Here is a 15,908-nt window from a genome sequence, read left to right as displayed (position 1 = left end):
ACACTTTGATACCCTAAATGCATTTTCACATGAAACGTGAGGTGGTCTTCATGCAGTACGTTTAGTCGAACAGTAGTACAATCGACCCTACATTTGTACACTTAATCCAACTATAGTCCCATGGCCTGGTTCCTTGCAGAGACCCATGTAAGATAGGCAGTGAAGTGTACAATTGATGAGTAGTGCGATTGCCTGAATAAATGTACAACTGTCCAAAAACGAGGCTCAATTGAACAACAGGCAATTGTTTTTGTTTATCAGATGATTAATCACTTCAAAAATGTGCCACGACAATCAATAAATACAACGCCCAAATTTCTTGACTATATGTCACTGCATTATGTACTTAAAATCCCATACCACTGTCACCTTTGAATCGTGAGCTACAACTTATCTTGTTTTCTTACAAGGTTGAAAATATCTCGATGTGTTTGACTATTCTTTGTGATTGCGACCGGCACATGCTCAACAAGTGTTCATTTATCTTCTCCCCATCTTTCGTACAAACCTTTTTGTGATCGCATCCACCAAAACCATTCGAAATCTCTATACTTTCTGGAATTATTAGAGCCTGGCCCGTAATTAAACACACACGCACACCATCAGATGCCTTAAGCCAACGACCAATTACTCTTCTAGTAGGTTTTGCATACTTCTAAATTGTTCGCTGAAATGAATTCTAGGGACACCAGAAGAAAAAATTGGTCTGAATTGTAAATTAAGAATGTCTAATTTGGCTGTATTTGAAAAGTTGATTCACTGGAAAGTATGCGTATACCGCTTTCGAAGTTTATTCCTCAGGTCACTGACTTAACATTGACCAGCAAGTGCTGTTCAGCATAAGGCGCACCAGTTGCTAAGGCAACATCTGTTTACTTGGTGCAGCTACCCATGCGACCATCGATTGCGATATGATTCCTGTCATAGAGTACGTACAGAGGGACACTGAGTACTGATAATTACTGACGGGGAAAATGTGCGCTTGTTCATATTTCTAACCAGGACAACTGCGCCAGGACTACAGAGGAGACTGATACGAATACAAGGTATGCAGATACCTCAACCCGCAACAACCAGTCAGAAGTAGTCTAGCCGGTTTCAGCTAACCGTGGCGTTACCTGACTAGGAGTTCGGTCATTCTGCACAGACAGGACAGGAGCGTGACTTTTGGCAAACCAGTGGTCTCCCACATGTTGGCCGCCTTATCAGTCTGACTGATGAAGCTGAGTTATGAAACCGAGTGGCCAAATTCCGGTCAGTGTTAGGGACGACCAAGATTAGTGAATCTGGTAAAAACAAGTTAAAAGGCATGACAAAGTTTGCAGAGAATTCTTCATTTGCACAGATAGTGTAGCATTTCAGAAAGCCGTATTGTTTGGAGAAGTTACGGGCCGAAACAATGAAGGGATGGTATTCCAGAAAAAAGGATTTATAAAACTGAGTACTAAATTCGACTCGGAGGACAAATGGTTGTGCGGCATTTGAGTATTTTGCTGAAAAGAATCCATTATAAAACCTATACCGTCCTCAAGAAGAGGCTTTAAAATACTCCATCAGCAACGTATGCGGGTGATGTGTAATGCGCCCATGTGATGTAGATGCCTTTACGATATGCCAAAGGAGCCAAACTGGATCTTTTATCTAAAAACCTGGCAACAATTTGGCCAAGTAGTTTCAAAATGCCCTTACGTTAGATGTGATCGCTAGAACATTCCCCATAAATCTGGTGAGAGAGTCAGTATCCTGCAACCAGACTAAAAATATTACAATCTTAATGATAGAATACAATCCAAAGTTCACATTTACTTGTTTGTGAAGTCTGCTTTTTTAAGCCCATTCTAGCTGTGCGCAATGTGTCTTTGCGCTCATTCAAAGTATTCACATATATTCAGTAAAAGTTTTGTTACCCTTCGGGAATTGAAATTTTCCAAGTAAAAGTACTAAACTCATAAGACACCTGGTGGTCGTTGGCTTGTTCGCTGGTAGTTGTGCACAACCACCAACCCACCGCTACGCACTACTACGCTCCACAATAACGCACTAATGATGTCACCTCGATTGGTGATGAAACGTTTGCAATCGAATTGCCCAGCTCAGCGAACAAGCCAACGACCACCATCTACGCTACCTGAGCTACCAAAATTTTCCTCATAAGACACCTCTTCTGAGCAATTCCAACAATGGCGCTGGAGTAATACAAATGAGGCGGTTTTCAGTAGTGACAACAGCTGGTAACCCCATAGACGCATGGTTATGATATGGCTAATCCACTGACCTACTCAGGTCATATATAGCTGTTCTAAAACGCTAAGCTCCTTCAATGTCCGTAGGGAATCTACTGAAGGCTTTCTATTTTCAGGCGGGAGGTTTTGGTTACAGCAACAGAACCTCGACGAAACTAGTATTACAAGCAAGGATTTCGATGGTGTCGAAACAACTTGCTTCGAGCCCGGGAAACATATTCGAAGCACAATGCATGCATGATCTGTGCGTTTTAAGTACACCATGCACCCAGAGGGAGCACAGGACGATGGACAGGCACCGTAGGTATATGTCTCATTTACACAGGTACATCACGAAGACAACCTGTTAAGTAACGTTTTCGACGATATGAAATTCACAACCGAGGAAGAAAACAACAAAAACTGGCGTTCATGGACATCCTCATCACTAGATTGCTGAACGGACAAGTACAAAATGAGGTCTACAGAAAGGCGACACATACGGACCAAATCCTCAGCGACCACAGCAACCGTCCAAATTGCCACAAACGAAGCTGTATTCGGACACTTTTCAAGCAGATCAAGACACACTGCAGCACAACAGAATCCAAGATCAAAGGAAAGCGCCTATACAAATTGTTTCAGAAAAATGGATACCCGAGGAATTTCATCTGGAGAACACTCAGGAAGCCAAATACGATCGATGCAATGGGACAAAATGCAAGCAAACGAGTCGCACTTACGTACATCAAGAACACCGCAGAAATGACGGCAAGGCTACTACGACAGCACAATACAATGTTCGCCTACAAGCCTACGAATACTCTGCGGAGGACACTATCAAGACCAAAAGGGAAATTAGATCCAACGGCGAAGAAAAATGTCATATACAGGATCGAATGCAAGGACTGCGACAAACGGTATGTAGGATAATCAGGAAGGAAGCTCTCCACTAGAATACATGAAGACAAACTCGCCACTAAAAGACACGACCAATTCTCTCTCATCTACGCACACAAAGATCAAGAAGGACACGAGTTCGACTGGAGCGGCTTTCGCATACCGGCTCAAGCAAGAACAAAACGAGAACGCGAATTTATAGAAGCGTGGTACTCCACCGAAGCAGCCATCAACAAACACAACGAAATTGACCCCATTTACCAGCCACTAAGAGCGAGAGAACGCCAGAACCACAGAGCTTAGAGCTGCAAAGGCGACAAGACGAGGAACTCATAAGAGAAGCAGGAAAGCGTCATTCAAACGGACACACCAATTGGATTGGAGGAAGCGCCCAATCAAAGCACCAAATCAACCGGCGGACGCTGGGACACTAACCGCCAAGGTGGAGGAAATAGGACGGTAAAAGCAACCAATCAAACTCGAGAACGGCAGACCACAACCAAATGTGAATCGAGGCCATAGAGAACAAGCTGCTAAAATTAGAAGCCTTTGGGATAACCAATCAACGCAAAGGAACACAGACCACGCAACAAAGATAACAAACGGACCAATAGATTCACTAAATTCGTTACCCTTCAAGTATCCAATCATGTCATAAGATAACAGACAGCCTTCGAATGCTATATAAACACACGCAGGCAAAGAAGAAGTACACACCCAACTTCGCACTGATGATGTGTCCTCGCATGGTGACGAAAAGTTTGCGAGCTCGGCGAACAGATCAACAGCCACCTGGTCAACAACCAATAAACTCACCCGAGCTACCATTATTTCACCACATTACCAACCTGAACGAACAGTTGTATGCTCTTCGTAAAAACTGGCTTAGAACTTTTATGTCAGGAAGGTACAGTTCAACAGATGGATAGAAAAAAAGTATTTTGTTTACTTGCTTAAGATAAGCCCCCTGATGTTTCCAGTAGGTTAGATTATCTGGCCCGACCAAGTAGCAACTTTATGAGTAAACAAATTGGCTGCACAATAGCAACAGTCTTGAGACACTCTGTTCCTCCGAGTATGATGGTCCAAACACAAAAAATATTATCCTATCCAGCATGGGCGGATTCAGCAAATCTGGAGCCTGTGAAGATCCACAGAAGGCACGACCTCTTGACAAACCCTGGTGAAAGCGAACAACTGCTTATGCGAATTTTACCATTTCAGACGGAAATAAGCGGTCGCTACGATGACAGATTTCGGTTTAAAATCTATACCAACTACATTCTCTTATGAACACACGATTCGTCACAACATAATTTTTATGAGCAGCAATTGTGACAAAATCTCATCAGTTGGCTAAATTTGTAAACACGTAAACATGTGTTCATAAAAATATGTTTATACGTTTTTTTGCGTGTGCTTATTCGACAGACACCTAGCAAGATTTCGCTTGCGTCAACGAGGCAATAAAAGTTTCAGTGTCCACCAGAACAGGTTATTTCGCAGTATACCCCACTTCTCAGCCATCCCAACGCAATGCCAACAAAGTGGCCAATACAACTAAACTCAACTTCGATGGAGGATTGAGCACAGAATGTGCAAAGTTAAAATTTAAAATTAACCATCTGTTAAACTGCGGGTAACAAAAGGATCACCAACATATCGGGAGTGAAATGTCGACGGTCCAGTCACTTGTAATACGACCACCAGCTAAAATGGCACCGAGTGGACAGCCCATTACCATTCCATCTTTATCTATGTGTACAAAAAGCGCTGAATAAAAGTGGGTATTTTAATACCCAATTTTAGAATCATTTCTTCCGATTGGTCTACAAAGACTAGAACTCAAAAGGGTTGCGTAGTTTTGGTGCTTATGACCGGTTTCTGACGGGCTTCAGTATTTTCTTGACCCATCGTAAAACGGTGAATGGGAGGCAACTGGCAGTTTAGTTTCAGAAAGTTATTGGGAGACATTCATATCTGTCGGTCGGAGGCTTCCGTATACCTTACTGGCACATTCTGTCATTTTTGCTTCCATTTTCTTTGCGAAGTCCTTCCTGGGTTCAAAAACTTCTGTCTCATCAGAAGGGTTCTTAGAACATCTTTTCTACACAGTCAGTTTGATAGAAAAAGACCGTCTCAGAGCCCTTATCTGGTCGGGCTAACAGAACATCATCCCTAGCTTTCAGGCTCTTCATTACTTCCAAATGTTCAGGTGCAACAAGGCTTTTATGAAAAATTTGGTGTCGATATAGCCATACCTTAAATTATGTTGAAGCGTTAAATTTTTTGGAGAGTAACTGAATATTCCTAATGAATGCGTCCTCAAACTGGGATTCCGCTCACATACCCTCTCAAAGCTATTTTGTACAAATTTACGTAGCTGGGGAAATTTTTCGAAAAAAATTTCTCGCAACCATCAGCTGAGACAGATATCAAATGAGACTGTTTAATAGGTTTATTTTGATGGTTAACTGTTTCGATTATCTTCTGGAAGTTTTTTCACCCAACAATTTTTGGGTTGATAAAATATCGAACGCTATAATCAGCTATGCTGTAAAGTTGAAAGTATAGGATAGAAATGAGTCATCTTCCTAGAACCACACAATCACTACACTGTTGCTAGTGTGAATGGCGCGTTGGCAAGCATAATTGTAATCAATTGATTTCAGAAGTGGATAGAGTTCGGATTTATCTGCTAGTATCAACTTAAAGACCATAAGAATAACCTACAGTTTACAAAAGATCAAACGATTGATGGCATTAATTTCGCTGATCTGGATGGCCTTCTTGAACATTCTACTTCCTACTTGGTGTTTGTAAGTGGAGGGTGCAACTCAGTCATATACAACGTCCACAAAGCTAGCATATATCATGTGAAATATAGGACAAAACGGACACGCCTTCCTAAGCTTTGATCCTCGGTAAACCAAGCACCTTAAACTAAAACTTGTGCTGGGTTTTGTATAAAGGGAAATTTATTACTGCCCCTACTGTAGAATGCCCAGGAACAAATGCCATAATTTGCCGACTGAAAAATTGGAGAAAGTTAAAGGTTTAATTGCCTAACACTTTATTTATAGGAAGGCGTGAGGTGTTTGGACTACAGGCGTCACTACCGTGCTTGGAATGCACACAAAGATTTCACTATTGAGCAGAATATTGCCAAGAGGCAGAACTCAATCTGTGTGTTTCATGTTGCTTTTGTCGTTGAATTCATGTGCTCTCAAAGCAGGCATCAATACTTGTATACTGGGTTGACTAACTGTGTCCTTTTCATGTTGTACAAGGCTAAAAAAAGCAGGGATAATCAATAATAGGCTTCATACGATTACGTTGTCCTGACTGCTGTATGATGTAATGATGTAATGTCCTGCGGTTGCTGATCTCCGCATTCACATGTCCAGATGGCTATAAATAAAACAGCGGTTGCTGAAATCTCTCCGACAGCCTTTGTGCGGCACGTTTGGTTGAAGAATACCATTGACGAGAGATTCGGTTCAGCCTCAGAAAACAAATCACTTTATAAATGAGTGTATTGGTCAGAATCAGTCCAATTCAGGTTCAAGTAGAACATAAGGTCAATGGAAATCTGGGGACTGTGCCCACCTGATGAGCAGCAAGAAAGGCGAAATAGTATGTGGGCTGTCGAAGAGTTTTCAGCAACACTGCGATTAGTTTCCTTTATGAAAATATACTGCGACCTCTCGAATATCGCACCATGAAAAATGCGGTGGTCTTTTTTCGGGACATTCACTTGAATAATACCATAAACGAGAGATACAGTTGAGTCTCTCGTGGAAATCAAACTGATTTGCAAATGAGTGTATTTGTCGCTATATAGACAACCACTTTTGGATGTTTAGGCCAATCGACTGATTGAAAGAGTGATAAAACGGAAAACCAGACTTTATCAATAAAACAGACCGATAATTGCCAATTTTATCTAATGCATTTTGCCTCAAGCACAAATATAAAGTGATCTGAAATAAGTTATAGGGATTAAGAAACTGAACACCCAGGGCACCTAAATGGTGTTGAACGAGTGCGCTAAACAAGATCTTATATATTAAGGACCTTCAGTCCAACACGGTGAGATGCACCACAGCTTGCCATACTGTTATTAATACGAACCAGCATGTAGAAATATCCCATCGAGTACCTCCTGGTCTTTGTGATATTCATAAAACAGGTTGGATGCGTTCTCATGTGGCAGCGAATCGTTACAGACTCAGGTGAAATGGATGGGCATTGCAATTTGATTAAATCCCAAATCTCCTGTCATGCCAATGGTGCATGGGCATCACGCGTAAAAGATTCCCTATGAGAATTTTCATCTGATGATACGTGTTTTGATGTAGGATACGTGGTATGCACATCATTTAAGTAGCCAGTTATGATGATTTTTACAAACAACAATGTGCGGCATACAACCCATCAAAGCACATCGTCAAATATGATCTACATAAATGCACCAACCACTGAAATATCCTAAAGTAATTAGGTGTCGGTTGTTTGTCCTGCAACTTTGCTGCAAGCTCTGCTGTCTTTGCGTCATAAAAAGATTTGCAAGGCAGAGATACCGTCGGAACACCCAACCGAGACATGCACCAAGGGAACTGAAGAATCCATCGCTAGTGTCCCAATCTCTGAAGTGTTGTGATAGTAGGCTGAATAGAATCTGGCAGTGCTAAAGAGAACTTTAATTGAACGACAACAAATAACGCTGTTATCAGACCGAAACTCCGGAGCATTTTCTTAAATGCTGATTTTTCAAATTCTGATATTAATGTGATCCTTTTAATTTGCAGACAAGTAGCCAATTCTAACACTCGTATTAATAATGAATGGCTGCTAAGCTAGCTAGAAAAGCTGGAAAACAATACCACAGTGCATGACACGAAATTGTGCAGGAGATTTGTGCCAGAAGCGTCCACATTTCAGATAGCACTGAAAGGGCATTTATACCATCTCTAGACCGATTAGCTTCAACACCGAAGCGCGGGACGCCAGCTGATTTTAGTGGACCGACAGACCACCTTTGGTGTCACTTACACAACAATCCACACTTGACTCGCACAGTAGGGTTGCACTCCTCACGTCCGTGTTTTGGGTGCCTGAAAGAAGACGAAAATAATAGACGAAAATAATAGTCATTCACCATTTACACCATACTGGTTGAAAGTAAACCCTTAAGCATGGACTTGACTGTGAGGTCGATACAGAGCAGGGTTGAAATAATGGACTGAGTACAGGTTCGGCCTACTGTGAAAACTTGCGGTTTGTAAACCCACATACCAGAGGACTCTCACACTCATGTCCGCAGCCAAAACAGTCCACCAACTGCGCTAATACGGTTGTGACGTTAATGGACCTTTAGAGACTCGTGTAAGCAGGTTGCCGCTCTTGGGATAAAGTTCTACAGAAGCCTGGATGGCGATTGTTGCGATGTTGAGTAAAAGATAACTACAGTGAGGGTCGTCCAGACTTGCATTTGGTATGAACGATGGAGTAGCTTTCAACCTAGAAAATGTATGATGCAAAGATGTGAAGTGAAACGGGTACTCGGGATGAGACCCATCATACTTGAGTTCCCTAATCATGGACTATTCAGAGGCGTATTTTGGTCTGGGTTGCAAAAGCACTTGGGTGCACTCATCAGATGTACGTGATCGTGTTAATGAAAGAGAACTCCGGCTGAACAATTTTCGAAGCTATATTTCTGCTCTGAAACCCAACGACAGAGTGCGTTAATTATTTGAGTTTACCAGAATGTTCTGTATAACATTCACCATATACAACTTTGACCAAAAGAACAAGTGCCAGATGCTCTGAAACCAACGACAGAGTGCGTTAATTATTTGAGTTTACCAGAGTGTTCTGTATAACATTCACCATATACAACTTTGACCAAAAGAACAAGTGCCAGATGAGCTTAACCACCCTTCTCCGTTATAATAATAATCAGGATCACGGCCTCTAAATGCACGGCAATCAAAGACCCGAAACAGGAAACTTGGAGGCATCGAATGACAAATATTGGACACATCCCTTTTGATAAGGAAGTTCATGGGATAATTATTTGATGAACTAAAAACATTGTCGACAGAGACTCTCTGCTTATTAGTAGGATTATTTCGAGCTTCACGAATAATGGTGGAACGCGCGCACATTTGCAAACATAGCCAACTATTGTACGATTAGCGCCTGTTGCTATGTGTCTTTCTGTAGTCTCGTATTCAATAAACAACAACTGCAGACCGACAGAGAAAGTCTTATTGTCATGAGTAGTTATTACACCGTTTTCTTTCTTTGGGTAAATCTGTTTTACCGTTTGAGGACACCGGAATATATAGTGTTGGGATTCACTGATATAAGCGGACAGGTGGGAAGATAAACAGGATAACGCTGTTACTCGCACCAACCATGCCGTCCATCCTGTACTCTCGATGCTAGATTCCCAAAGTGTATATCGTAATTAAACATTGCATATTTCAAAGGCGGACGTCTGTGCGATTACTTATAAGTTCTTTTGACACCTCCTAGCACACCTGTTGTGTAGTACAACCACAATTTAAACCACGAATATCTAACTAGCAGACTCATCTCCCTCATCAGCTGCCGTGTCGCTCTGGTAAGTTAATTTCTGTATGGTATAAACCCATTTTTATACGTACTAGCTTGGCCTTAAAAGCAGAAGAAGAGGCGGCGAAAAGCCTCCGAAACTTTGTTGAGAGACTAACTGAAATATTACGAAGACGGCAAGAGCCTTAATTTAGTTGATGACGAGTGAATTTGTTCAAATACTTCCACAAATTTCCACAACACCAACCAATTTGAGGAAAATGCTTCGGCAAGCTCAGTAATGTCGGTGAACGCACTAACCTGTGTCAGAAAGAACTAGCGTAACAGTACGTGACGTCTTGTCCACCCAGGAAACGCTTTATTCAAGTTGGCCGGAATATACTGAGCACGCAAGTTTAAAAAAGTGTAATGTAAACCAAGCTCAAAAAATACGCATTGACGATGTGGAATATAGTTAAAAGTTCTCCACTGATGGTTCGAAGCGTGTCAGTTTCTGACCGTTCGGTGTGCTATCTCAACCAGGGCAGAAGTACTTATTTCTATGAGAATACGAAAGCAACGAAAGTGCGTGAAGCTCTTTAAAGGCCGAGATTAGAAACGCGGGTTCACCTATCGGGCATATGGTAAACTGGTTGGCGTTCTTTGAGGTTGTTTTACGTGAAATCAAGTACCGATTACTTCGAAATTGCATTCAAAGGCAATCTACTTAGGAATTCTAGAAAGGTTTTAACCGGATATGTAGTAGTACACCAAATAAAATTTAAAACGGTCAAAACGTAGTTGAAAATTCTTCACTTAATGTGTTTTGCTTTAGTAATTTCTCAGCAAAAATTTACGTATGCAGTAAGTCCGTCTATGTAGACACAAAATAGTAGTCATCACGTTCACCGGCTCTCAGTCCAAATGATTTCAATTCTTTTGATGGTGATAAAAGAAAGCGTATAAGAATAAACAAAAAAAGATCAAATAAATAAGATCGTATCGATTAACTTGGAAAAATTTCGACGAAACTTTGCTAAAAGGAAAGAAATGCATTTTGAACAGATACACTGAATCTAACAAACAAATTATTGGTGGGTAAAATCGACCTGCTGTTCTTTTACTCCGTAAAATTTTAAAGGTATAACACAAAATATCAAGAAGGCAGGGTTTATCGGGAGAATTTTCTCCTCCGTTTTGTACCAGAAAATGTCGGCTGGTATGACCCCGGTGTCATTCTTTCCCACTAGTGTGAAGAAGATGAAGGTCCATTAGTGAATCACTCATATTCCACTAGAGACGCGACCGCATAACAGCATCTTGCTATAAAGATAATGTATCTGTTAATCCAGAACACCGGAAGGTTTTCGTATGACATAAGACGCTATCGGAGCTGAATTGTTTTATACAGCAACGTTTGGTCGGTCCTAACTACAAAACATTTGTTTTAATATGACCCACCTAAACATTCTTGAAGTTCTGCATAAGTTTGCAAACATAAACCGCAAGCAACCACTGTCCACGATGTTAACGCCAAGGCTACTAATACCAGCTCTGTTCTGTAAAGTAGTTGTTTCTCTTAGTCCTCTGGTGAATGACATCTTCCAGAGCGCTGGCGGGTATTCACCGCTGGTTCGTAGTTGAACCAATCGATCATGCAAAAGGAATGGAAACTAGTGACGTTCCGAAAACTGTATAACAGTACAGCACAGTATTTCATCCCCAATAGTGGTTCGAATTCCCCACATAAGTTAGCACAAAAAAACTTTGGCGTGATTTTAAGCGGCGAGCGACATGTCTGGTTACACAATGCACATAAAAGTATTACCTAGCCGTACTGCACCTAGTGCCTACTGAACAACTTCCGCTCTGTCGCGGTTTTATCTGATTCTGCCTAATGCCCATAAGCTACAAACCATACAAATGTCCAACAACTAAACAAACTTTGCTCGGTCGCAGTATGATATTATGAGCAGAGTTCACGGCCACAACTTGAAGTTAGTTGGCGGTCAAGGGATACCCGTTCTTGAAGACGGATGTGCTTTAATTTTTTAGCAACTGATACTGGCCCCACGGAATAAAATGTACCTGCCAGCAACGGGAAATATAATAAAATATTCAACAGGGTTTGAGGTTATGGAGTCACTGTGATGGTCTCTCGGAGGTGATGTTTCTCCAACCTTAACCAAAAAAAACAATTACTCTCTCCTTTGTGATGCGCATCCGCTGAAATGTTTTCCCTGCTCTGGCTCAAATCATGAGTTGACTCAAGAAAGCCTGCTACCATAATCCTAACGTGGTTTGCCAAGAGATTCGCCTAAATTTCCGTAGTTCAAAATTCAGCACTCATATGATGTGAGCGAAGTTCTAGCTTGGTAGCGATCTTTCTGTTTCTCACAATTAACTTTTCCTACCACGAGAAACAGGTGTAAATTCAGTTGGTCTAGGAATGTCCCGCCCCGCTCAGGTCAAAGATTGTTACCTAAGAAATTCAATAAACAAACTAACTAAGGGCGTCTCCCTTCTGATATTTACGTGTGAATTTCTAATTAGCTAAATTAATGACTCACTTGATGTTTCCAGTTAACGTGCGAGAATTTAACAGCGGATAATTTTGTGTAATCTGTAATTGGCTATTTTGGTCATCTCTTGCTCGTGATTAGCGCCGAAGTCACCCACTTTCATCCCAGCATTTCTTATCAAATATCACACTTAAGTTGCTGCATTTTCCGGTAATTTGGCCGTAACAAACGCTGCCTTTTGATCAGATTTTTCATGCAAACTAGATGTTTATGGATACTACTTGTCCTATTACCCGGGTCTTTTTACTGCAACAGTACCCTGGCACATATTGATGATATACACAAACAAACTCATCCTTCTGGCACCTCACCCACCATCTGCTGATGGCAGGCGAGTGGCCTTTTTCGGTGAATAAAACAAAAAGAACAAGGAACCCTGACGCCTTGGTCTTTCTTCGCCGTCATTCTTGATCTTTTTGCTTCACTTAAAGTCCCCCTTATGATATTTTGGGCACTTGGTACGTCACTGGAGCACATAATGAGCCAGCGGATTGCTCGACACTGTAGCTGCAGCTCAAAGGTTGGTCTACTTGTTACCACAGCTTTTAACCTGATAACTTGTATGGGAGTGGACGAAAATGCTGCTCTTGTAAGCACTTCAGATGATTTGTTGACGGATATTTGTTATACCTCTGAATGTCGAATAGAACGTGGGCGTAAAGTGAGTTCACTCCATCATTAGTGCCTGAATGCCCATCAGCGTCAACGTTCATCGAAATCTGCAGCTACTGCAACAAGTTCCGCCAACTTTGACAAAGTCATCGATCTCGGGGCTAAATCCCTTTACTCAGGTAATTGCAAGTATACGGTCGACAAACTGCCAGTTTACAGTTCGTCTTCATGAGAACTCAAACCGGTCAAAATTCTCATTAGTAAATTTTTTATACATTAGAAAATGGTAACTCCAATTCAGTAAACGATGCTTTTCATTGGTGAATGGTTACCGTATCTGGGAACATTACAAACGAGAGATTCAGCTAGGTTCCAAATGAGTCTCTCTAGAGAACCGAATTAGTTTGCAAATGAGTGAGTGTCCATTGGCTAATTTGGTGCAAATTGCTTTGAAGTAGAAGATAAGGTTGACGGAAACCCGGGTACTGCGCCTACCTGATGAGCCCGAAGAAGGGCGAAACCGGTCGTGGGCTGTGGATGGATTTTCAGCAACCTTATGAGTAGTAGACTACAATAGAAATATATACATGTATCGCAGCTGCAGCTCAAAGGTTGGTCTACTTGTTACCACAGCTTTTAACCTGATAACTTGTATGGGAGTGGACGAAAATGCTGCTCTTGTAAGCACTTCAGATGATTTGTTGACGGATATTTGTTATACCTCTGAATGTCGAATAGAACGTGGGCGTAAAGTGAGTTCACTCCATCATTAGTGCCTGAATGCCCATCAGCGTCAACGTTCATCGAAATCTGCAGCTACTGCAACAAGTTCCGCCAACTTTGACAAAGTCATCGATCTCGGGGCTAAATCCCTTTACTCAGGTAATTGCAAGTATACGGTCGACAAACTGCCAGTTTACAGTTCGTCTTCATGAGAACTCAAACCGGTCAAAATTCTCATTAGTAAATTTTTTATACATTAGAAAATGGTAACTCCAATTCAGTAAACGATGCTTTTCATTGGTGAATGGTTACCGTATCTGGGAACATTACAAACGAGAGATTCAGCTAGGTTCCAAATGAGTCTCTCGCAAAACCAAGTTTGTTTGCAAATGAGTAGGTGCAGCTGCAGTCGTAATCGCCAAAGATTACGGAGCATAGGTAAAGCGTCGCATTTCGCCAGAGCTTTACCTTGGTTGCATGTTTGGTTTAGGAGCAAAACATAATGATAGCCGTGAGCATCCACTGCAACTCCGCCAACCACTAGCAGTTTCATGCTTCACGTTTATTGGACGCCGTTTTGCCATTTGGTTTTCGGCTGCCAATAAAGAAACATGAGAGTAATCCAGATAATTTTTTCTAGACCCTTCAATTATTCAGTACACCAAAGATTGCCTTGCTGCTTCCAGTTTGCCCCGACGATTTCTGGTCGATCAGTCATCAGAAGTATATCGACTGATCAAATTTACTGGATCGCCTTTCAAGCCATCAGACTAAGCAGTCACGTCGAACTAAATGGGACGTTTTAGCTGTGGTATTCCAGTTGCTTTTTGAATAATTCTGGCGCGTGCGTTTTGGTTAGCAACTCTCTTGCAGCAATATGAACCATAGAATATTCATAGGTTCACAAAATGTAAGTTACTTAAAACTCCAAAAGGGATCTCAATGTCTAAATTGTTAGATACACCATACTTAAATAATGTTGGTGCCTGAACCATCTTGACATTCGTACAGACGTAATGCGCTACTCATAAGGTCAATGAAAATAATTCGACAGCCCTACAACCGATTTTGCCATTCTTGGGGCTCATCAGGTGGGCGCGATCCCCGAGTTTCCGATGTTCTATTTGGACCCAAAATACACGAAATTAGCAAAATACACGCAAAAATTTTGTTCCGCGTTTATGAAAACATTAAATGACTGTATGCAAATGAGTGCATTTCGTTAATCTTGATATTCATTTTATCGAAGAAGTTACTAATCCTAGCTAACTGATTTCTCTGTCTAGAGTTGGTAGACCACACTCTTAACATGTTTACAAAGAAACCATGTGTGAAGCTGTTAAATTGCTGGAAAAATACTGTTACCTCAGGTAGCGTGAATGGTCGCTGGCTTTTCTTGTTGAACTAGGTAATCTGAGTGGCGACCCATTGCCAGGCTCCGTCAAGATCCGTAACAACGGACTGATGATTCTACCTCGATCGGAGGTGAAACACTTACAATCAAATGGCCCAACGAGCGAATAAACCAACAACTGCAATACACTATATTCAAGGCCATACACTTCGGCGCTAACTAATCAGGAAAGCGGCAATAGATCAGTTTATTATCAGTTTTATTATCAGTTTTATTATCGCTGAGATAAAGTAAGTTGTCACAAGAAGTGTGCTATGTGTCAAGTTTGTTCCTAGAAAATAAAAATTAAGGGGCAACCAAAATTCGAACGACAGATCAAGGCAGCTTATTGGTTCAGGCGCAAAATTACTAACCGGTCGGTAGCTGGAACCCAAGTATTACGTTTCGACTCTTCCTGTCTAAGCTAAGAAAATCTTACAGTATATCAACTCTCTCCAGTTGGCATGCCAGCTAAGACCCAAAAAGATGCTACATCTAAGCAAGCACTATTCAGTTCTCTATATTTTTAATGAACTATTCTACCTTTGAAACATTTGCAATCAAATTGCCCAGCTCAGCAAATAAGCCAACAACCAACAACTGTCTATCTTGAATATCATTAAGCTATTATAATCAAGGAGCACGAGGTTTGTCAAGTCTCCTCTCTTCAAAGATATGAAGACCCACCATTCAGTGCTGCTAAACAGCTACAAAAATGTTTTCATTTATTTCCCCCGCACTTCTGTGGGACCATTCAAAACTTTTGGGAGTAAAAGTGCTCTCGCACAGTAATGGGTATAAGGTCCCAAATAAATGATTGTTCCGATAAACGTATTTCGACGCATTAGAGATGTTTTCATCTGAATGAATTTTTGTTTAAAATGTGCGCCAGACACAACTGGAACAAATATA

At 41.3% G+C, this 15,908-nt stretch overlaps 1 protein-coding gene across 1 annotated transcript; it reads left to right on the top strand.

Annotated features, from left to right (window-relative positions):
* Window positions 1–2,930: 2,930 nt before the first annotated feature.
* Window positions 2,931–14,377, top strand: T265_00421 (hypothetical protein; the record flags this gene model as incomplete). Its single annotated transcript, XM_009164194.1, has 6 exons — window positions 2,931–3,142; window positions 12,782–12,929; window positions 12,969–13,059; window positions 13,514–13,632; window positions 13,672–13,762; window positions 14,244–14,377. 6 exons carry the CDS (start codon window positions 2,931–2,933, stop codon window positions 14,375–14,377), a joined length of 795 nt encoding a protein of 264 aa, XP_009162458.1.
* Window positions 14,378–15,908: the final 1,531 nt, after the last annotated feature.

Source organism: Opisthorchis viverrini, assembly GCF_000715545.1.
Source record: "Opisthorchis viverrini unplaced genomic scaffold opera_v5_4, whole genome shotgun sequence".
NCBI lineage: Eukaryota > Metazoa > Platyhelminthes > Trematoda > Opisthorchiida > Opisthorchiidae > Opisthorchis > Opisthorchis viverrini.
The sequence above is the reverse complement of the archived record's forward strand: the minus strand, read 5'-3'. Positions and strand labels throughout refer to the sequence as shown.